The 24,338-nt window shown below is 39.1% G+C and overlaps 1 protein-coding gene across 1 annotated transcript in view; it reads left to right on the top strand.

Annotated features, from left to right (window-relative positions):
- Window positions 1-8,249: 8,249 nt before the first annotated feature.
- The window catches only part of LOC100545094 (ovostatin), a 31,521-nt gene continuing 15,432 nt past the window's right edge, over window positions 8,250-24,338 (top strand). The window contains exons 1-19 of the mRNA XM_031555626.2: window positions 8,250-8,371; window positions 8,870-9,053; window positions 9,421-9,577; window positions 10,425-10,477; window positions 10,816-10,836; window positions 11,791-11,959; window positions 12,497-12,581; window positions 14,121-14,232; window positions 15,198-15,312; window positions 15,525-15,634; window positions 17,379-17,537; window positions 17,962-18,189; window positions 18,695-18,752; window positions 19,255-19,400; window positions 21,037-21,186; window positions 21,778-21,948; window positions 22,297-22,429; window positions 23,058-23,154; window positions 23,614-23,842. Coding sequence (XP_031411486.1) covers window positions 8,250-8,371; window positions 8,870-9,053; window positions 9,421-9,577; window positions 10,425-10,477; window positions 10,816-10,836; window positions 11,791-11,959; window positions 12,497-12,581; window positions 14,121-14,232; window positions 15,198-15,312; window positions 15,525-15,634; window positions 17,379-17,537; window positions 17,962-18,189; window positions 18,695-18,752; window positions 19,255-19,400; window positions 21,037-21,186; window positions 21,778-21,948; window positions 22,297-22,429; window positions 23,058-23,154; window positions 23,614-23,842 — 2,499 coding nt within the window. The remainder of the gene's footprint in view (window positions 8,372-8,869; window positions 9,054-9,420; window positions 9,578-10,424; window positions 10,478-10,815; window positions 10,837-11,790; window positions 11,960-12,496; window positions 12,582-14,120; window positions 14,233-15,197; window positions 15,313-15,524; window positions 15,635-17,378; window positions 17,538-17,961; window positions 18,190-18,694; window positions 18,753-19,254; window positions 19,401-21,036; window positions 21,187-21,777; window positions 21,949-22,296; window positions 22,430-23,057; window positions 23,155-23,613; window positions 23,843-24,338) is intronic.

The raw sequence follows: 24,338 nt of genomic DNA, 5'->3' as shown, positions 1-24,338 counted from the left end.
TTTTGGAGGAAATGCAATTTCGGAAGAAATGTGTTTTGCGGGAAGAAGCCAATTGGGGTAAGTGCATGTAGGGGATTGGATGTATGGAAGGAATGATTTTCTAAAGGTCGTCTGTTGGGTGAAATGGTTCATGGGAGAAAGAGCTTTGGGTATTCATATTTGCGAGAATTTAATGGAATGTGGTACAAGCGGTATTTGGGGAAGAGTATCTGGAGAAAGTTTTGGAATGTAGCAGATTTGGGAAAAAAGAGCATAGTTTGAGAAAAAGGAATGTCAGGGAGAAAAATTTTGGAAAAAGGTTTTGAGGGAAATGAGAATTTATGGAAAAGAAAGAGTGGAGAAAATGAGCAATTTTGGGAAGAAAATGCCTAGGTGGAAGATGGATTTTTGGAGAAAGGGCTGGCGAAAAGGGGGAATGGAGGAAATGGAGGAAGTGGTATGAGAAAGTTATGAAGAAAGGGAAGGTAGTTGTCAGAAAAGTGCTATTACTGGGAGAGAGTAGAATAGTTGGTTGGAAAATGCCACCCATTTGTGAGAAAGCAGCTTTGTTTCCGGGAGGAAAAAGCATGCTTGGAGAAGATGCCCTCTTTTGGATGTAAAAGTTTTACTTGTGGGAGAAGCTGTCCAATGTTTGGGCCCAAGGTAGTTTTGCTGGGAGGTAATGTCATTGTTTTGGGGAAGGGAGGTATTTTTTGGGAAAAAGTGTTCTTTTTGGAAGCCAACGGTGTACTTGGGAAAAAAAAAGCGGCCTTTCTGGAAGAAAGTGCCCTAGTTTGGGGAGAAAGTGTCATAGTGCGGTTTTTGGTGTAGCAGATTAGGGGAATTGGGAGTTTTTCCTAAGAGAACTGTCATTTCTGGGTAAAAAGGTCTTATGTGGGGGGAAAAGGGTGAGGAATGTGTGAGAAAGCTGGTGTTTCTGGAAATAAATGCCATTTTGGGGGGCTAGAAATGGTCTTTCTGGTGGGATGTCCCAAATCTTTGTGAGGCAATGGGTTTTGGTGGGGGCCAATGGCATATATTCTGGATCGAAATGGTCTTTCCGCAGTAAAAATCCAAAAGTCTGGGAGAAAAGGTAGTGGGGAGGAATGTAAGGGAGTGTAATTGGGGGGAACTGGGAGGCATTTCTCGGAGTCGTGGTCTTTGTGGGTGCATATGTCCCATTTAGGGAAGGAAAGGAGTATTTCTTAGCAGAACTGCCATAGCATTTAGGGAAAATGTCCTATCCTTGGGAGACAAGTGGTATTAGTGGGAGAAGATGTCCTATTCTTGGTTGCAAGTGTCCTACTTGGTCTTGTCATCTAGTCTTTTTGGGAGAAAACGTGCGGTAGTTTGAAGAAAACAGGTATGCCTGGGAGAAAATACCATCTTTTTGGAAGCACAGGCCCAATTTCCAAGTGAAATGTGGTATTTCTGGGAGAAAATGACAAGTACGTGGGAGAAAAGTGGACAATTGTGGGAAAGACTGACTTCTCTTGGAGGGCAAGTGTGGTATTTTTGGTGTGAAAAGGGGTCCTTTGGGGAGAAAACGGGGTGTAGATGGGAGAAAATGTCCTGTTGAGGAGTGTCTAGCAGTATTTTTGAGAGAAAAGGGAAGGTACTTGTCAGAAAAGTGCTCTTTCTGGGAGAGAGTAGCATAGTTGGTTGGAAAATGCCACCCATGTGTGAGAAAGCTGCTTTGTTTCCGGGAGAAAATAGCATTCTCTGGGGAGAAGATGTCCTCTTTTGGATGGAAAAGTAGTACTTGTGGGAGAAGCTGTCCAATGTTTGGGCCCAAGGTAGCATTACTGGGAGGTAATGTCATTGTATTGGAGAAGGGAGGTATTTCTGGGAGAGAATGTGTTCTTTTTGGAAGCCAACGGTGTACTTGTGGGGAAAAAGCGGCCTTTTTGGGAGAAAGCGTCCTAGTTTGGGGAGAAAGTGTCATAGTGCGGAGTGTGGTGTAGCAGATTAGGGGGAATTGGGAGGTATTCCTAAGAGAACTGTCATTTCTGGGTGAAAAGGTCTTATGTGGGGGGGAAAAGGTGAGGAATGTGTGAGAAAGCTGGTGTTTCTGGGAGTAAATGCCATCTTTTGGGGGCTAGAAATGGTCTTTCTGGTGGGATGTGCCACATCTTTGTGAGGCAATCGGTGTTTGTGAGGGCCAATGGCATATATTCTGGATCGAAATGGTCTTTCCGCAGTAAAATGCCAAAAGTCTGGGAGTAAGTGTCATGATGAGGAATGTAATGGAGTGTAATTGGGAGGAACTGGGAGGCATTTCTCGGAGTCGTGGTCTTTGTGGGTGCATATGTCCCATTTAGGGAAGGAAAGGAGTATTTCTTAGCAGAACTGCCATAGCATGTAGGGAAAATGTCCTATCCTTGGGAGACAAGTGGTATTAGTGGGAGAAGATGTCCTATTCTTGGTTGCAAGTGTCCTACTTGGTCTTGTCATCTAGTCTTTTTGGGAGAAAACGTGCGGTAGTTTGAAGAAAACAGGTATGCCTGGGAGAAAATACCATCTTTTTGGAAGCACAGGCCCAATTTCCAAGTGAAATGTGGTATTTCTGGGAGAAAATGACAAGTACGTGGGAGAAAAGTGGACAATTGTGGGAAAGACTGACTTCTCTTGGAGGGCAAGTGTGGTATTTTTGGTGTGAAAAGGGGTCCTTTGGGGAGAAAACGGGGTGTAGATGGGAGAAAATGTCCTGTTGAGGAGTGTCTAGCAGTATTTTTGAGAGAAAAGGGAAGGTACTTGTCAGAAAAGTGCTCTTTCTGGGAGAGAGTAGCATAGTTGGTTGGAAAATGCCACCCATGTGTGAGAAAGCTGCTTTGTTTCCGGGAGAAAATAGCATTCTTTGGGGAGAAGATGTCCTCTTGTGGATGGAAAAGTAGTATTAGTGGGAGAAGCTGTCCAATGTTTGGGCCCAAGGTAGCATTACTGGGAGGTAATGTCATTGTATTGGAGAAGGGAGGTATTTCTTGGGGAGAATGTGTTCTTTTTGGAAGCCAACGGTGTACTTTGGGGGGAAAAAGCGTCCTTTCTGGGAGAAAGTGTCCTAGTTTGGGGAGAAAGTGTCATAGTGCGGAGTGTGGTGTAGCAGATTAGGGGGAATTGGGAGGTATTCCTAAGAGAACTGTCATTTCTGGGTGAAAAGGTCTTATGTGGGGGGGAAAAGGTGAGGAATGTGTGAGAAAGCTGGTGTTTCTGGGAGTAAATGCCATCTTTTGGGGGCTAGAAATGGTCTTTCTGGTGGGATGTGCCACATCTTTGTGAGGCAATCGGTGTTTGTGAGGGCCAATGGCATATATTCTGGATCGAAATGGTCTTTCCGCAGTAAAATGCCAAAAGTCTGGGAGTAAGTGTCATGATGAGGAATGTAATGGAGTGTAATTGGGAGGAACTGGGAGGCATTTCTCGGAGTCGTGGTCTTTGTGGGTGCATATGTCCCATTTAGGGAAGGAAAGGAGTATTTCTTAGCAGAACTGCCATAGCATGTAGGGAAAATGTCCTATCCTTGGGAGACAAGTGGTATTAGTGGGAGAAGATGTCCTATTCTTGGTTGCAAGTGTCCTACTTGGTCTTGTCATCTAGTCTTTTTGGGAGAAAACGTGCGGTAGTTTGAAGAAAACAGGTATGCCTGGGAGAAAATACCATCTTTTTGGAAGCACAGGCCCAATTTCCAAGTGAAATGTGGTATTTCTGGGAGAAAATGACAAGTACGTGGGAGAAAAGTGGACAATTGTGGGAAAGACTGACTTCTCTTGGAGGGCAAGTGTGGTATTTTTGGTGTGAAAAGGGGTCCTTTGGGGAGAAAACGGGGTGTAGATGGGAGAAAATGTCCTGTTGAGGAGTGTCTAGCAGTATTTTTGAGAGAAAAGGGAAGGTACTTGTCAGAAAAGTGCTCTTTCTGGGAGAGAGTAGCATAGTTGGTTGGAAAATGCCACCCATGTGTGAGAAAGCTGCTTTGTTTCCGGGAGAAAATAGCATTCTTTGGGGAGAAGATGTCCTCTTGTGGATGGAAAAGTAGTATTAGTGGGAGAAGCTGTCCAATGTTTGGGCCCAAGGTAGCATTACTGGGAGGTAATGTCATTGTATTGGAGAAGGGAGGTATTTCTTGGGGAGAATGTGTTCTTTTTGGAAGCCAACGGTGTACTTTGGGGGAAAAGCGTCCTTTCTGGGAGAAAGTGTCCTAGTTTGGGGAGAAAGTGTCATAGTGCGGAGTGTGGTGTAGCAGATTAGGGGGAATTGGGAGGTATTCCTAAGAGAACTGTCATTTCTGGGTGAAAAGGTCTTATGTGGGGGGGAAAAGGTGAGGAATGTGTGAGAAAGCTGGTGTTTCTGGGAGTAAATGCCATCTTTTGGGGGCTAGAAATGGTCTTTCTGGTGGGATGTGCCACATCTTTGTGAGGCAATCGGTGTTTGTGAGGGCCAATGGCATATATTCTGGATCGAAATGGTCTTTCCGCAGTAAAATGCCAAAAGTCTGGGAGTAAGTGTCATGATGAGGAATGTAATGGAGTGTAATTGGGAGGAACTGGGAGGCATTTCTCGGAGTCGTGGTCTTTGTGGGTGCATATGTCCCATTTAGGGAAGGAAAGGAGTATTTCTTAGCAGAACTGCCATAGCATTTAGGGAAAATGTCCTATCCTTGGGAGACAAGTGGTATTTGTGGGAGAAGATGTCCTATTCTTGGTTGCAAGTGTCCAATTTGGTCTTGTCATCTAGTCTTTTTGGGAGAAAACGTGCGGTAGTTTGAAGAAAACAGGTATGCCTGGGAGAAAATACCATCTTTTTGGAAGCACAGGCCCAATTTCCAAGTGAAATGTGGTATTTCTGGGAGAAAATGACAAGTACGTGGGAGAAAAGTGGGCAATAGTGGGAAAGACTGACTTCTCTTGGAGGGCAAGTGTGGTATTTTTGGTGTGAAAAGGGGTCCTTTGGGGAGAAAACGGGGTGTAGATGGGAGCAAATGTCCTGTTGAGGAGTGTCTAGCAGTATTTTTGAGAGAAAAGGGAAGGTACTTGTCAGAAAAGTGCTCTTTCTGGGAGAGAGTAGCATAGTTGGTTGGAAAATGCCACCCATTTGTGAGAAAGCTGCTTTGTTTCCGGGAGAAAATAGCATTCTCTGGGGAGAAGATGTCCTCTTTTGGATGGAAAAGTAGTACTTGTGGGAGAAGCTGTCCAATGTTTGGGCCCAAGGTAGCATTACTGGGAGGTAATGTCATTGTATTGGAGAAGGGTGGTATTTCTTGGGGAGAATGTGTTCTTTTTGGAAGCCAACGGTGTACTTTGGGGTGACTTTTAATGTTCTCCACACAACTGCTCTGGGAATCATGTACCAGTGCTATGAATAGTTGAGTATTATTACCAGAGTTGAGTAGTATCACTATAGTATACCATATTAAGAGAGTTTTTATTAACAAAGGTAACTTTTTAGTGAAAAAAAATATCCAGCACCTCAAATAATGCAGCGTGCTTACGTACAGTTGAGTCAAACAGAATGGTTAGGGTTTAAAGAACAAAGAGAGATAGTAAAAAAAGAAAAAAAGGAAAAAGTGTAACAACAATGATTTTGTAAATATTTTTCCTCTAAATGATCCTTTTGTTGTATCAAGTGGAATGTTGTTTGATTTATGTTAATGCTTATAACCATGATGATGATTTGACCTTTTGCTTTCTTTATTGTGATAAAGTGTAATAGCTAGCATTTTCTTATTCAAGGTATTTGACCATGAGCATGTAAGTCCAACAATACTCTTTTCTTATCTTTTCTGGATAATTTCATAGCTAGATTTCCCTTCTCTGTTATGGTTAGCAGAGCATTTAAAATACCATAGTGAATCCAACCTATATGTGGGCAAAAAAAAGTTCACTGTAACAGAAAGTTACAACTTTCACAGCTACCCTGCCCATCTATACAATATTTGAACATCACCTAACTCACTTGACATTTTGTTTGACTTAAAATTAGTCTCTGGAACCTTCTCTCTGCATAAATACCTGGACTAGAATGAGTAACAAACAGTAAGAAAATAGGTCTGTTTGGGATGAGTATTTCATTATGTTGCAATACATCATTATCTGAGAAAGTCAGGGAGAGTAAGAATACGCAATATATGTTAGCTACTTATTTTAAAATGTCAACATGAAGCCTTTGTCAGTGAATTCTATTCTTGACAGATTATGGTGTGGGTATCTTATGGTGGAGAAAACTGTTCAGGAGCTTGATTCGAAGTGAAGCTCCTGAACTGTTTGCATCTGGTAGTGACAGGACAAGGAGGAATGGTTTTAAACTAAGAGAGGGGAGATTTAGGTTAGATGTTAGGAGGAAATTTTCCACTCAGAGGGTAGTGAGACACTAGTTGCCCAGAGAAGCTGTTGATGCCCCATTCCTGGAGATGTTCAAGGCTAGGTTGGATGGGGCTCTGGGCAATCTGATACAGTGGGAAGTGGGGAGAGGGGCAGAGGGGATGGAACTGGAAGATTTTTAAGGTCCTCTCCAGCCCAAGCCACTCTGTAGCTCTATGATTCTATGAACTGTTAAGAGTGGTTGAGGTCCTCTTCAATAAAAATGACAGGGAGCTGGACTTTCACAGCAGAATGTCACTGTGTTGTCTGTGGTCTAAGCAACCACAGATATGATAAAGAAATCTGGCTGACAACTGGTTAGTCTGCCCTGTTTCATTTTCATATGATTTGATGCTTCTTTAAAAATTTACAGGCATAAAGGAAGACATTTTCATAGTTGTCATGGGTGGCACATGTTACCATTCCCTGCATCATACTCTAGCAGTAAACAAGAAGAGTTAGTTATACCTTTTTTTTCAGGAGAAAATTATGCTTCTATGAAGATGCTCTGCCTTTGAAACTATATATTCCTGGCTTCAGGTCTATAAAATCAACCATGCTGCTAACATGCAACAAAGTTTGGTACTTCTGGCATCCACTCTGCCTTTTGCTCACATGCTTCCATGCATGCAGTGTCCATGCCTGGACACTGGAAGAAATGAACAGAAGGAAGGTGAAAAGACTTGGTTGAGATAAAGACAGATTATTAAGAAAAGCAAAAATACCCACACAAAAGTGAAGAAAAAAAAGAGGAATTTATTCATTAGTTCCTTTTGCTCAACTTACTGACTTTTGGATGGAGGAGCAGAGAGAGAAAGTCTTGACACTGTGCAAGCGCTGTTCACCACAAGGTAAAGCACTAATGTGCTCAACTTACTGACTTTTGGATGGAGGAGCAGAGAGAGAAAGTCTTGACACTGTGCAAGCGCTATTCACCACAAGGTAAAGCACTAATGTTTCTTTACATATGTTTAGCCATGTATGCAAAACATAATGCCACGCAAGATACTATGAAGAAATCTCACTTCATAAATTCAGCCTAGTTGGATCCAGTACAAATTCCACTATGAATGGAAAAAAAGGGAATCACAACTATCAACCACTTTCCAGCATTGCTTTTCTTGTGGGGTGCAGAATATAGAATGCTTTAGTTTCTCTTTAGCACAACACAGAATGAAAGGAGATAATTCTTCTTTATATTACTAAATAAATAAATAAATAAATAGCTCTTTGGATGAAAGCAGATGGTTTTCCCCTCTAAAACGACAACAGCAAAATGTAACTTCTGTGCAGGTATAAACTAGAACCCTGTGGAACTAAAATATTCATGGGTGGATTCATCAACTGGCTATTTTCAAGCTGAAATAAACAACACTGCAAAGTGCTTAATGGTATCTTCAATATTCTAAATATTCTAAATCTCTTCAATATTCTAAATATGCACAAAGGAAGTGAAAAGAGAAACCACTATATTATTTAATCAGAATCAGGTATCAAAGTATAGGAAGTTAGTTTATTTCACTCAGACTGGGAATCCAGGAGGTAGATTACAGGAACAATGAGGTGAACTCTCAAAATATTAATGCAGTTTGACAGATCACTTCTGTTTTAGGTCCCTTCATGCTTTTCTGTTCCAAATATCATCATAAGAAGAGAAGCCCCTCACCAGGAAAATATGACTGCTAAGGACATTCAAAGAACCACTGTAAAGTCTTGCCATCTGAAGACAGTGAACTGGTTTAGTTTGCAGTGGAGTTAGGGGAGGTTCTTCAAAGAAGGACGGACTAGGATCTCCACCCTTTGCTGCAATTGTAAATGCACTAGCATTTAAAGAAGGAGCCAAGGAGGATTTGAAGGGCCAGCTCCTTTCCTCTGGAGCTCTCAGTGAGGAATGCTGCAAAGCTGTTAAACTAGTAGGCAATGAATAGTTTCTTGGGAAGAGAAATGATCTCTTTCTTCTGTCTAACAGTAAGAAAAATGTGCTTGAAGTTTCTTCTGGCTATTCTTCTCCTGCATGCAACAGCTGGACAGGAACCTGAGCTGTAAGAACTGCAGTATTATTATTAGTAGTACTAAGTATTAGTAAGGTTTGAAGGCAAGGCTAGTTGATGCCATTATTTCTACTCTAAATATTAAAAACTGTGAAACTTCATCTTTCATATTTGGAGAATTAAGTTAAACTAGAATGTGTATGGCAAGTGAATAGCTCTCATTTAATACCAAGTAGACCTTTTGTCTATTGCAGACCTTTCATAGAAATGGATGTTCGTGTTCAGGAAGGACAGTAGCAGTAGTAGTAGCAATATAATTTAGTCATAAGCTGAAGGGTAAGAGTGATGGGTGCTGGCAGAGTTGTGTGGAGAACCCAGGACTGGGATTGTTGGGTGCTGCACAGGAGGAGTGACAGGCATCAGAAAGAATGTTCAATATTTATTCCAAACCAATTTATGAGTGTTGAACAATACAAATATTTTGTTTCTTCCTGTTGAGGCTTCATTCTCTACGCCAAGACTGATTACTATGCTGTTTGGATCTTGCAGGCAATACGTCCTAATGGTGCCTGCTGTTCTCCAAAGTGACTCTCCAAGTCAGGTTTGCCTGCAGTTCTTCAATCTCAATCAAACAGTATCTGTCAGAGTCGTCCTGGAGTATGATACCATTAACACCACTATTTTTGAGAAAAACACAACAGCAAACAATGGTCTACAGTGCTTGAACTTCACGGTAAATTAATTTGAATTTAAGTCCCAATGGAAAAGTCAAAATTGTTGTAATAGCTAATGTAAGAAGTCTATAGGAAATACAAGGAAGGGCAAGAAAGATAGAACAAGGATTAGCAAAGAGAAACAAGAACTGGAAGGAAAAAAACATGTTGAATTAAAAAGGAAATAGAAGAGAGATGTGATGACAAAAAAGGAGAGGTTTTTAATTAACAGAAGAAAAGAGAAAGATTCAAGAAAGATGTATCAAGTGATGGGAGTGAGATATATTTCTCTTTTTAGCTATTCAGTCCATAGATAGAAGTGTTCCACAAAGTCTGGTGAAATTGACTTCAAGACTAACATCCTCCCCTTTTTTTCTGTTTCCTCAGATTCCTCCTGTCATTTCTGTCCCATTGGCTTTCATTTCCTTCACAGCCAAGGGTACAACTTTTGACTTGAAAGAGCGGCGGTCAGTGATGATTTGGAACATGGAGAGCTTTGTCTTTGTGCAGACAGACAAACCCATCTACAAACCAGGACAGAGTGGTGAATATTTATTTAGTTTATAGCACGAGAAAATTCTAGAAAACACTGACAGACTATTTCTTTCCAGAAGTTAACCAAATAGCGTAGTAGTTAGACTGGATCAGCTATATTTTAATTATGGATGAGTACTACCTTAATAAATAGCATGAAGGAAAAAAATTGGTGCCACAAAGGTGTCCCTCAAACACAGCCTGATTATTTGTCAGATTATTTGGTTGTGAGGTGGGAAAGTAGATGAAATTAAAAGTTGAATACATAATGCTTTTTAAGGATATTTTTGAGGCATTTTTTTTTTTTTTCATTATGAAGTAATTCATCATTTTCCTTTTAGTTTTCTCCAGTAAAGTAAAAAAATCTAAAATCCTATAGAAGATGAGAACAATGTGCACTAACAAGAATTAGACTGCATTAGCAAAAAAATGTCAGTTTATCAAATCACCAGCATATTTGAGGCTGTCATATATGCAAAGCAACAAACTTCACTTTGAGGTGGTATACTAAAGAGGAATAAATTTGTCTACTTAATGCAGACAGACTAAATTAATTATGGTTCTCACTTGAGAGTGTGTGACCTGCAGAGCAGTGCAGCCATCTCTTTTCTTTTCTTCTTTTTAAAGGTTAAGCAAACATTCATGTGAAAGTATGAGAATACAATACTGGCAGAAGTGCATTCTGCAAAGTCTCTGCAAAGTAGAATTATTTTGCCTCCAGATGCATTTTATTATCTACATCCTGTGCAAGTCGGATTGTTAGGAAACTGATGAAACTGGAGTGCTAACGAATGCAGAAACTCATGCTCAGCTAAAAAAACTGGTTAATTCTAATGCCTTGTTCTTTGTCTTTCCAGTGATGTTTCGTGTCGTTGCTCTGGATTTCAATTTTAAACCTGTTCAAGAGATGGTGAGTGATCTGAAATATCCCTCTATATTTAAATGGGGAAATAAAAGGGAAAATACTTACTATAATTGTTTATCTTATCAGAGGCACTACTAGTTCTACATACTCAATGCTCCTGGATAGCACTAAATCCAGTATGACTGGAATCTGCCCCAGCATCCTCATTTCATCAGTTCTCTTTATGTAATCTTACTGAAGTTGAACTACTGCGTAAGCTGATTGTAATAAGAGATAACTATCACTGTTATTATTATTAGTTAGGTATTTCTCACAATCTTGGGGGAAAAATAATTTGTGTTTGTTCAGACATCTAATCTCTTCTCCTACTTTTCTCCTTTCAGTACCCTTTGATTGAAATTCAGGTAAGAGATTTTTCTCTTTGTTATATATCATGCTTATAAAGATAAAATCTGGAGCACATATGCCTACATTGGTTTGCACGCGTCTGTACACAGCCAAATCTTACTCTTAAGTACACTGGCAGAAATAAACTGAAACTGTAAATTTCCAGGATACTTTCAAGCAAACTTTACTAACATGGAAAACATGTGTACTTTCAACTCAGCAGTCTTAAAAGTCAAAGTGTTCTTGTGCCTGGCTTTGACCCTACTCCATTCCCTTCAGTTTGTTCAACTTGTTTGGAAGTAAATAACTCAAACCTCCTGAGAACTATGAACAAATATAGGCAGTGGATAAAATTAATAGCTATATTGGTGCTGTCGTGGCTTTTTGCAGTGGTTTCTAAATAGCAAGCATAACCCACATCTAGACAATATTCCTGAAAGATTTTGTTATAACTTATCCTTTCATTTACATTGAATCATACATATTTGGAGCTTCACAGGTTTTGTTTGTTTGTTTGCTTGTTTGTTTCAGTCCCTAGTTTAAAGAGTTCAAGGAAATGCTGTGAATGAGTATTCTTTAACCTGACTAGCATAAAATACACTTGGAAGAAAATGACACTTCACTGGCAACTGAAAAAAAAGCTAGGCTGGAGGGGAAGCATAAAGGATGGATTTTCTCTTCTTCAACATGAAGCCAGAAAATATATGCTTAAGAGAAGAGAAGAAAAGTATAGTGTAACTTTTTCTGATCATTAAGGCTAATAAATAGACACAACAAAGGATAGTTTAATCTGAAATCAATAGGTGAGAATCTAGCAACATTAATAATAAGTACAAGGTATTTGCATTAAATAACTTCCTCAGTGAATAAAAGCAACTTGGTCTATTTGCTTCAGTGTTTCTGGTTCTGTTAGCTAATTGCAGAAGATTTCAAATGCAAACAAACTGTGAATCTATTTTTTTTCCCCTCAGGATCCACAGAGTAACAGGATATTTCAGTGGCAAAATGTGACATCAGAGATTAACATTGTCCAGATTGAATTTCCACTAGCTGAAGAGCCTATACTAGGAAACTACAAAATTATTGTAACAAAGAAATCAGGAGAGAGAACAAATCATTCATTCCTTGTGGAGGAATACGGTAAATGCTACCTGCTGGTTTTAAGTCAGAGTAGAAAACACAAATAGAGATAAATCTTCATTGAGCAATCCTTTTGATTGGTAACACTTCAAACAGCTCTCTAGCAAATATAACACCATATAGCTGTCATTAAAAACTGGAGAGAAAAAGAAGAAGAAAGACAAAGAAAAGAAATTAACCATTTTGCACAGATTCATCTGGGAAAAGAATCTGCATAACAGATCAATAGACTGATGGAAAAATCCACTGTGACAATGTAACCTTCTTTCAGCCTGGTCCATCAACTTTCCTGGCCAAAGCTGGGCGATATTTCTAGACATCACAGAATTAATCATTTATAAGTTTTGACTTTTCTTCAAAGCTTTCAAAAAAACAGGTATATTAGTCTTCATGCATTATATCGCTTCTGAGGCACATTGACACCCCAGTTTTGAGCTTGCATTCCATCTCTGACTAATGATATAACCTCATTCTCTATTTTATCTCAACCTGCAAGTTGACAATAATGCCAATGTTGGTTTGTTGTTGTTGTTGTAGTGTTGCCAAAATTTGATGTTACATTCACTGCACCAGGAAGTCTTACAGTCATGGATTCAGAATTGACAGTGAAAATCTGTGCAGTGTAAGTACCAAGTGCAGAGCAATTAGAAAATATGCCAGAGAGCAAGAATTTATCAGATACTGTGAAAAGAGTAGAGCCTTAGAGAAAATACTGAAACTAATAGATTCTCTGAAGAGATTGGTCAGGGCTCACTTGGTGGCTAAGCTTTTGTTTACTTGTTCTCTCTTCTCATTTTACTGTGTGAGTATTCTCTTCACACTGGTATTTGGTGGGTTGACCCACCCTTTTTAAAATAGGATGTGTCTCTCAGCAACTCACTTCAGAGGAAGGCCTTCATATGGCAGACAACTGTCAAATTCTAGCAGTTGTCTTAAAGTTCTGGCTATCTTTAAAACCTAACTGAACTTCAGTAAGAGCAAATCTAGGGTTTTGCACTTAGAGAGGAATATGCACCAGTATGAGTTTGGGGATGATCTGCTAGAAATGAACTCTGAGAAGAAGGACCTGGGGATTCTTGTGGATAGCATGTTGACCACAAGCCAGAAGTGTGCACTTATGGACAGGAAGGCCAATGATATCCTGCGGTGTATTAAAAAGGGTGTGGCCAGCAGGCAGAGGAAGATGATCCTTTCCCTCTGCTCTCCTGGTGAAGCTACATCTGAAATACTGTGTCCACTTCTTAGCTCCTCAGTTCAGAAAAGGCAGAGATCTCCTAGAGAATTCAGAGAAGAGCCACAGAGATGATTGGGAATCTAGAGTGTCTCTTCTATGAGGAAAGGCTGAGAAACCTGGGGACTCTTCTGTCTTTAGATATTGAAAGGCCACTATCTCCCCCGAGCCATCTCTTCTCCAGACTGAACAATCCCAGCTCTTTTAACCTGTCCTCACATGGAAGGTGTTCCATCCCTTGGATCATTTTTGTAGTTCTTCTCTGAACGTGCTCCACATCTGGATGCAGTACTCCAGGTGAGGTCTCGCCAGCAGAGCAGAGGGACAGGATCACCTCCCTTAACCTGCTGACAATGATTCTTTTGATCCAGCCCAGGTTACGGTTGGCTTCCTAGGCTGTGAGGGTGCACTGCTGGCTCATGTCCAGCTTGCCATTCACCCGTACTCCCAAGTCCTTTTCAACAGTGTTGTTCTCCATTCTTATATCCCCCGGCTTGTACTGATAGTGGGGATTGCCATGACTCAGGTACGAGATCTCATAATTTATTATACAAGGCTGAAATCTTGAACCACTTGCAGTTACAAGAAGTTTCATTTTGGTCTCAGTAAGTCTAGGACTTCACTCTAAGATAAACAGTAGAGAAAACAGTCATAATTTAGTAGCCATTTTTGACCACCAATCTTATAGATGTATTTATTTTGACATTTACAGCATAGCTTTGTTTTGTGAGTGAAGTAAAACTTATCAGTTTTTCAACTTCACATTTGTATTATCTTTTTGGAACAGAAGGAGAATTAGGAAAATACCTGTGAAATTACTCCAGTTCCTGGCTTGCCAGGTCACTGCTCGTCCTGGGTCTATTCCTGAACAGGTTAATTTAAGTCAGTTTTTCAAGCATCATCTCATAGACGTATTTCTTCTTCTCCCAGGTACACCTATGGCCAGCCTGTTGAGGGGAAAGTCCAGCTCAGTGTGTGCAGGGATTTTGATTCATATGGGAGGTGCAAGAAAAGCCCAGTTTGTCAATCATTTACCAAAGATGTATGATGCATAATTATTGTTCCTCTTTATGCTTGCTCTCTTCTCAGTGCTCCTGCATCTCTTCCTTTGCTTGCTGCACTTTTTTTTTTCTTTCATTGTTGCTTCAGTTTACTCTATTCATCTATTTGCTTAGATCACTTCCAGGAACTCAGAGCATTTAATTCTCTTCTTGATTTTAGGCCTGATGAAGTACTGACATGTTCTTTCTCAGTTTCCCACCTGAAATGTGCATAATGATCCTGTCCTGTATAAAAATTTTGAAAGTAGTGAGAGAATACTCCCTTTTGAAAGCTTTGGAAAATTCTCCTCTTGACAGCAGAGATCTCAACTGATAAAATTCAGTAAACAATTTTTGCCCATTTTCACTCTGCTGTGGAAGGCCTGTCATTTATCAGGTGGAATAAGTGATCTGCAGACGTGGGAAATATACAGGCCCAAGAACTTTACTTTCATTTGTCTCACTAGTTAAATATCATTGTAAGCAGAGATGATCTGTGTTCATTCAATACTATACAACACTGTGTTTCTAAGACAGTGTACTAAGAAATTAAAAAATAATGGAAAAAAAGAGAGCAAGCAATGTGCTCACGATTGATTTTGTATGCATCAGTATTCTCCCAGACTCCCCAGAGTCAAGATCTGCCTGACAGGGAGAGTAAGATAGAACAACTATTTGCAAGAGTTTTTTGGTCTCCTTCCATGCCAAAACTGATGGGATTTTCATTCATCTCCCATTGTTTCCAAGCAATGCTGGACACTTCATAAGACAGAAAAAATGAGAGTTTGATGGACTTATGAATGCAGCATACTGTCCTGGATCATAGGTGTAAGGCTATGCCACAAGAAGCATCTGCACAGGACTTCAGTAGTGGTTAAAGACATCAGTAAATAAAGGTCTTGTATATTACCAGTATCTTTTGTAAGCTGTGATCCTTGTAACAGGATTAGTTTTCTTCACTTTCCAGTTGGATACAGATGGCTGCCTCTCCCAAGTTCTCAGCTCCAAGGTCTTTGAACTAAATCGCATTGGTTACAAGAGGAATCTTGATATGAAAGCCACTGTCACGGAGAAAGGAACAGGTAATCCCTTCTACACACTCTGAAACAACAATAGTGGTATGATCAAAAAAGAAAGAAAGGAGTATTCAACTCTTGTTTTCTGAGCACAAAGATGTTTTTTGAAGAAGAATGTCCATTTTTATAAGCATATTTCCATGCATGTGTTAAGTCTGATGAAGATACAAGATGCAAGACAAAGTGTATTTTCCTTTGACTCTGGGCATGTCTTACAGGTCTGCAACTTACAGCTACTCAGTCTATTTCCATAACTCAAGTGATGAGCAGTTTACAGTTTGAGAATGTGGATCATCTTTACAGAAGAGGAATTCCTTATTTTGGACAGGTAAATGAGAGCATGAAGAGATTGTACTGAAGATGACTGAGAGGAAATAACAAGATAATAGTGATGTGAAAGACTGGGAGATTTTTTTGGGGAACTGTTTTCTCCCTAGGCTTCTTTCTTTACATATAAAATGCCCTATCAGTAATTCTGAATACAGATGAGTATAAGATTGTCTGGGTTTGTTTCTGCAAAAAATACTTTGGATCAAAACAATCCATTAATTAGCATATTTCTAACTTGTATTTTCAACTTGATGTAAATCACTACTTCTCTCTTCAAAAGTGACAAATAAAAATGGCAAAAAAAAAAAGTGAAAATAAAAATACTGGGATATGATGGAAAACAGAGTGAAAGAAATTTTACTTAAAAAAAAAAAAAAGAATTAACAACAGTTTCTGCTTCTAAAAGCCTTCTCATGATTTTATGTTTAATGACAAATCCCACATCACTCTCAGTGATTGAAAGGGTAGATATAAATCTATCCTTCTTCCTCTTACATCCAGTTCAGATTTTTTATTTTCAATGCGGAAAGGCTTAGGGGTCATTTTATCAGTGGCACTGAAAGGAAGGAAGTGATTGTTCTTTAAGGAATTTTTCCCCTCTGGAAGACGTTCATATGGCTTTCTCATTTGTTCTCCTTTCTCACCCCATTCTTCAGAGTGCTGTGCATCTACCTTACCATTACCAGAGGAGAGTGTGTCAACACGCTCCCTGGTGCGACATGCCACAATTCATGAAATACACACATTTCCCCACATGCTAAATGTTGAATGTAGAAAGACATATGGTAGGAGGCTGGGATATCTCCATCTCAGAGACAAAATTCTTTTCAGTTATAATCATTTGGCATTTTCTTTGCTTCTGTGGAAGAAAAAAAAAAAAAACAAAAAAAAAAAAAAAAGAAAGAAAAAAAAACCAAAAACCTAGAACTTAATATCAATGCAGCTGTCATAAAAAACTTTCTTGAAATGCATCCCTTCCTGATTCTGTACTTGTTCCATTTCATGCCATTTGCAATTCTCCCCCAGCACTATGAAACATCTTTTTTGTGTCTATATTATATGCCTTCACTTTTGTTGCATTCAGTCCACTGAAGTCAATGTTTATCTGAATGACTTTTAGTTCACTATTTGCATTTTTACTTCAGAGGTAATTTCTCTTCATTCCATATCTGGACAGTGAAGATAGTTGGTGTATTTAATATATCATTACTCCTTCTGCTCTTTTTTGTTGTTGTTGTTTGTTTGCTTTTAATAAAAATGAATGCTCATTTCAAGCAACCTAAAATTTATTGAATTGTTTCTGACATTTCTTATTTCTTTGTTTAATACATAAATAGAACAGATAGTGGGGACAGAATGAGAAAAATGTTCAGAACAAAGATATGAAGAAAAGGTCTTCAGACTTGAAAAGTAACAGCATCAGAGACTAAGAAAGGAAAAAACAGAGAAAAGTAATTGTATATTTAAACTGGAAATGTATAGTCAGGAAGGAGTGATGTTTAAAGAGATGAGACTTAAGAAGTTCTTGCTCCTCATTCAGTGATGCAACAGCTGCTGAGGAAGATCCTTTTGCATGCATTAGATAGCAGCCAGACAGTGAAATACACATTTTTCTAAAGTATTAATTGGAAGGGAAGAGAAAAAGCAATGCTGTCTGTGGAGAAAGAATGGCTGTAAGTTATGCATATCTATTCACAGAAATATAACAATATAAACATATCTGTCATTTTCTTCTCTTACAGATCAAGCTGGTAGACAAAGACAACTCTCCTATTTCCACTAAAGTTATCCAGCTATTTGTTAATAACAAGAATATACACAACTTCACCACTGATGTTAATGGTATTGCTCCGTTTAGCATTGACACATCCAAAATGTTTGATCCTGAGCTTAGTCTGAAAGTGAGTACAGAACAAGATGGGAGAGGAGGGAAGGAGAGGGATAGGATGGCGGAGAGGGAGAGGGAGATGGAAATGGAGACAGAGAAAACTGATCTTAAACTGAACCCCAAAAGATGGGATGAGGTTTGAATTCTGGTAATAAAATATATTTTGTCTTACTTCATGTTGTAGAGTTAAAAAAAAAAAAAAAAAAAAAAAAAGCCATAAAAGAAGTGAGGAAAGTAAGTACCGGACTTGTTGTAATGCAATGTCTCGCTGCAAGGCTGCAAGATCATTGTGCTACTTTTTCCTTACCTGTTTGGGTTTAGATGTGATTCTTAGATTTATGGATTCTGTGAACTAATCTTTCTGATGTATGTGACAACAATTTCCCTAGTGAGCTATGTTTGTTTTTCTTTTCTTCCCTTCTACCTCTCCTAATCAGGCAATATACAAAACCAGTGACCAGTGCCATTCTGAAGGCTGGATAGAGCCTTCCTACCCAGATGCATCTCTCTCCGTCCAACGCTTGTACTCCTGGACTAGCAGTTTTGTGAGGATTGATCCATTGTGGAAAGACATGAGCTGTGGGCAGAAGAGGATGATCACTGTGTACTATATCTTGAACACAGATGGATATGAGAATATCAGTATCGTGAACTTCTACTATGTGGTGAGTTTATTGCAGTTTCACTGAAAGGGCTTTATCAGGAACCTATCTGGCAGTCCACCTACAGCAGTTATGGTAGTGAGCTCTTTTGTTTTCTGGAAACCACTTCAATGACTAGTAACCTAAGATCAGAAGCAGTACCAAACTGACTTAGAAAAGACACTTAATCGGGCAAAATAATCTGATGTATCTGACCAGGTTACTTTATTTTATAGCAAGTAACCACCTTTAACCATTTTTATACTGTCTTAGGCCATGGTTCATTTCCCTTCTGTCCAATAAACTCTTTTCCCTTGCCCTCGTCCCTTCCATCATTTTTTCTGCTGCTTCCTGGCCAGTGGCAGCAGCAGTGGCAGCATCTAGCATGCCTTATGGCTGATATTTAAACATTTGAAGCCATGCAAATGTGCGTGTATCAATTGTCATGCTGATGCATCTTGAATTTGATTGTCACTTTCTTCTTCCAACCTCTAATAATCCATAAATGTATTGCTGTTTTTTTTTACAGGGCATGGCAAAAGGCAAGATTGTCCTCACAGGGGAAATTAAAGTTAATATCCAGGCTGGTAAGTTAAGTTGTCATCATCAGGTTTCTGCATTTAAGAAATAAATGGGTAAACTGGAGAACTGGGACCAAGACAACATTTCTTGGACGTACACAGCAGCTATGGGATGGCTGTATCTCTTTTCACCAATGCACGTATGCATGATCCTATCACTACCATTAAGAGCAAAATAAAATCAGGTGTAGTTCAGAAACCAGTGTCAGGTGAGTCACGAGGCAGTGTCATGTAAAGATCTTCCCAAAGGATTATGGAGGGAATGCAGTGTCTGGTCTGGGGGGCTGTCTGACCACGTGTTCAAACTCAAGTAAATCTGAAGGCATCTGGATCTAAATTCTGACATGTCACCTCCTGGCCACTGTCTGTTATTCCAGGATTTTTCAGTTTATAGTCCAACTGGAGATTGCTCCATGGACTGCTAAAGATGCATGTCTGTCTATATGGTAGCTACAACAGCAGACCTTTGTGTTTGTCTCTGTATTAGTCTCTTCTTCTCAAATAACAGATCAAAACGGCACCTTCATGATTCCACTTGTGGTCAGTGAGAAAATGGCTCCAGCCCTTCGGTTGCTTGTATATATGTTACACCCTGCCAAGGAGCTGGTAGCAGACAGTGTCCGATTTCCAATTGAGAAGTGCTTCAAAAACAAGGTGAGAAGCGCTATGAATGAGTCTTACCTGTTGCCAAATAAATACAACGTGAACACATTCACAACAGTTTTATTTCTTCTTAATTCTCCTTTTTTTCTCTTTGGCCTTGTATCTTTTCTTTACCTCCACCTATCCTTATTGCCAAAGGGTAAATCCTTTAAAATTAAAATCTACTTTTCTGAAAACACACTACTCTCAAATTCTACCTGCTTCTCTAAAACTATACTAGTGTCCTATATAGTTTGGAGTGCCTGTTTTTTAACCATAAAAATATGTTTTAGTCTTACCCCACTTTACAGTGTAATCTAATTTTTTACACTTTTTCTGATGAATAAAACTGCAGTTTATGCTTACCACAATTAAATACACAGGATGCTCCGAAAGTAATGTCTCCTATTTATTTCCATGGAAACTACAACAGATACAAAGAGCACAATAACATGGTTTGACATAACAATAACATTCTCAGCTACAAAATATAGTCACCACCACTAGTTATGCATTTTCACCAGCAAAGAACAAAATCCTGCATGCCACATTCATTAAAATATGTACAGTCATCTGGAACATGGTTTGTCTTTCATGTCACTGTTGCTACTGCTGAAATGCACCACCCACTGCTTCATCGTGCTAACAACCACTCTTCAGTCTCCATAAACATTCAAGTAAGTATTGATGAATGTCAGTGGGTGCAATTAATTTCACCTAGAGGAATTCAGTGATTCACAATTGCTTCATATGCACTTCCACATTGAATGCCACTTTGTTGGACTGCCCCTCCACTGCCATCTGTCACAGGGCAACAAAATGTAACAAAATACTGGTAGGAACATTCAGCCTCTACTGCCATACTACCTACATCTGCTTCTGAGATTGTGAGTCAATATAATAAAATAAGAGGCATTACTTTCAAGGCAGCCCTCATACATGCAGGAGAAAAAGTTAAAAAAAAAAACAAAAAAAAAACAAAAAACAAAACTTAGGATTTAACTTCTTTTATTTCCTTTTTTTTTTTTTTTTCCTCCTTTTAGCAAGACCTGGACACTGATTAGACATTTTGAATTGAGATTTCAATTTTAAGGTTTTTCTTATCTTTTGTTCTTGAAAGCTAAAAAGTATTCAAACATGAAACAAATGATCAAGAAGATAAAACAAAGCAAAAGTTTTCATTTATCTCTTGTGATCTCCAACAACTACTTTTTCTCTCTTATCTAACACAAATATCAAGTTCTTTTTTTGCTTTGAAAAGATTCAAAACAGAATTATTTGCACTGTAATTTTTAAGGCAGTACAAACATGTAGTAAAAATACGATTTGCTCATTGTAGTTCTTATTACATGCTGTCAAGTGTCATAATAAGATTTTGTTTGACATAAGCAGCAGCAGAATCACATTTTATTTGAAATAACTTCAGGTAGGCCCCATTTAAGTTACCACAACATAGGAATCTAAGTGTGCTTATTGCCTAAGCCTCCATTATAGTTGAGGCCTGGTTAACAGAGGCAGTGGAGACCAACACCCTCTAGTAAGACCCACAGAGCTTTAACAGAAGAATCTTGCATTATTCTTCTCAACATCCAGAGAATCCTTAAGCAGAAAGGATTAGCCATACCAACATGTGTTTGCTAAATTTCAGGTCCAGTTGCAATTCTCTCAAAAGGAGATGCTCACCACTTCCAATGTCAGTTTAGTGATTGAAGCTGCTGCTAATTCTTTCTGTGCTGTGAGAGCAGTGGATAAAAGCGTGCTGCTTCTGAAGACTGAGACAGAGTTGTCTGCAGAAACAGTAAGTTACCCAAACAAGTACATTTTCTCCTTCCTTGCAGTATTGCTTTATTCTCTATTACTGTTTCTTCACTAGAGATTGTTAGCATGTGTTGGACATCCCCCAATATTTACATGTGCTGGTCATAATAATATGTACATAATATGCAGACTTCATTTCTTAGCAGTCAGACGTCCTGTAAAGGACCTAGGATTTGATTTAACCAGTGCATATATTGATGCATGGAATTATTCTTCCTCAGGGACAGGATTTTGCACTTCTCCTTTTTTCAGTTCATTAGTCTCCTGTAACCCTGTTTCTCTGGCCTGCAGATATCCCTCTGGATGGCATCAAACTAGCTGAGGGTACACTCCCATCATCAGATTATTAATGAAGATATTAAACAGCGCTGGATCCAGTATTGACCTCTGGGGTACACATTAGTTACTGTCCTTTTTTCTCACCAGTGATCACCACCTTCTAGGCCTGGCTGTTGAGTTTTCAGTTCAAGTAACAGAGCATGGTTTTAAACAGGCAAGCGTCTCAGCGCTGGTAATTGCCAGCACATGACTACATAATCAAAATTGATCTTTGTGTTTCCTTCCCTCATAGATATACAACTTACACCCCATTCAAGACCTACAAGGCTATATATTCAATGGGTTCGAACTAGAAGATGATCCACAAGACCCCTGCATCTCACCTGATAACATCTTTCACAAAGGCTTATATTACAGACCTCTAACTTCTGGATTAGGCCCAGATGTATATCAGTTCCTCAGGGTAAATATCCTATACATAACTTAAATCTGTTGAAGTGAGTTTCTACTTTTGGGTGGATTTGATCATCTTTAGGGTCTTTTCCAACCTGGGCAATTCTATAGTAGCTTTACAATTTTTGCAATGCTCTTAGCAGAACTCATACGTGGGAAATTCTCTGAACTGACATCCATTCTCAATTGATTCTGATTCTGACTCTGTGATTTTCCATTATGCACAGAACTCCCAAAAGTCTGCATATAAGTCTCTGGGTATTTATGTGGTAGAAAGGTAGTAATGGGAAGAAGGAGGAATAAAATAAACCTCAGCTGCAATATGGTTATGGCTGACACCAAAATGTATTTTTCACAGGATATGGGCATGAAATTTTTTACCAACTCAAGGATTCGTCAACCAGTCGTGTGTACTAGTGGAACAGTAAGACCTCCATCATATTTCTTGAATTCAGGATTCACAGCTTCTACACACCATGTCAAATTATCAGGTAGTATAGGGGATAGGCAAGAGATTTTATTTTTGTCTTAAAAAAATAAGATTTTTTTTTTAACAGACGTGGACAGTACTCACAAATCTCCTTTGTCAGTGTTTAGCGTTCAGAACTGTTCTTTTGAATACTATGGCTCAGAATGAGATGGCTTACTATAACAAGTACCCAAAAAACCCTTTCAGGCCTATACTTCTGATTCATATTTTCCCAGTTTAATGCTGGGAAATGTTGGCAACTGGGAGAGAGTCAAACAAAAGTGACACTGTTGACAGTGATTCCTTTCTTTCCAGAGGTTACTGAAGAGACAGTGCATCAGTGTGGCCATCACACAGATTTGAGAGCCAAGTGTCCTGAGTCCTAGGTCTTATGCTCATGTTTGGAGACCAAGAGCGGTTCAATAAATGTTTGGGTTTTTTTTCTTAGTAATATAAGGTTATACCAAACTCATGAACACATTAGTGACATTAATTAATACTTGTGTGGCAATACTGATAGTTTCAGGTAGAAAGAAATGGGTTAACACTAATTATCCTTCATACTTGTTCATGCAAATCAAAGCCTGTCCTTTCTGGGAATCTTTACTACATGAATGAGGACTGACTAAATTCCCGCTCTCTCTTAACAGCTGAAGTAGCTAGAGAAGAACGTGTGAAGAGACACATTCTTGAGACTATTAGGGAATTCTTCCCTGAAACTTGGATTTGGAATATTGTCCTAATAAAGTGAGTACTGCTTCTTCTCTCTCTTTGCTGCACTTTAAAAGTTACAAAATGTCCATATATTCTCCTGCATTATTGTAATTTCTTGCCACCTCTTCTTACTATTTGACCTGGAAGAACCATCTTTTTCAGTCTTCCGACCATCTGCCCTCCCTACTTTCATGACAATATTAACCTGCTCCGAAACATCTGTTTTCACAATGTGTATACTATGAGTCATACTCCCTATGAAGAGAAAACCTCTGTTTAAAACACTGGTCTGCAAAACAAGGAATCTGAGTTTTCTTTCCAAAGTCAGGGAAATGATGGGCAGAAGAACTTCCACACTGTGGGGACTTGGATGTGGGATTTCTACAAACAGAATAGTGATAGCATTCATCCTGAAAACTTAGAGTTTCTACAAAAAACTAAGTTATATGAAACTTCATCTCTCCAAACTCATTCTTTGTACATTCCCACCAGCTCTACTGGAAAAGCTAGTGTTTCATACACCATCCCTGACACTGTCACTGAATGGAAGGCCAGTGCCTTCTGTGTGGAAGAATCGGCTGGATTTGGTATATCTGTGCCTGCTACCCTAACAGCCTTCCAGCCTTTCTTTGTGGACTTGACCTTGCCATACTCCATCATTCATGGAGAAGATTTCCTGCTTAGAGCCAATGTCTTTAACTACCTCAATCACTGTATTAAGGTATGTACTTCTGCTCACCCTTCTAATCCCTATCCTGCCTCCAAGCAATCTGCAGGCTTTGTAATCTGGAAAACCAAGCAAATAGACAGACAAACAATCAAACAAAAAAGAGTATCAAAATGATGGATGCAAATGACTGGATCTGCCTCTGCTTGATTGAGGCACTGCTCTATCTAATGATAGACTGAATTTGTCCTACACCACTACAAAACAGGACGAGATCTATGTGAACTGTATGTGAATTTGTCTTCCTGAACAACTTAAAAACAGGAGGAGGTCTATGTAAACTGTGTCTAGGATGTTTGTACAAACACCTGTCTTCTGAGACCTAAGAAGGAAGGGAACAAGTACTTTGTGGAGTATCATTCACTTTTCAATGTAGTGTAAGCCATCACGTTATGTTGGGGTCCTTTTTTAAGGATATGTGATGTTGTGAAGAAACGAAGTGCTTGTACCTCCCAAACAGAAGCATATGGGAAGAGCATCAGGTGAAGAA

Source organism: Meleagris gallopavo, chromosome 1 (assembly GCF_905368555.1).
Source record: "Meleagris gallopavo chromosome 1, MGAL_WU_HG_1.1, whole genome shotgun sequence".
Lineage (NCBI taxonomy): Eukaryota > Metazoa > Chordata > Aves > Galliformes > Phasianidae > Meleagris > Meleagris gallopavo.
Note: the sequence above shows the minus strand (reverse complement) of the source record. Positions and strands in the feature narration are given on the sequence as shown.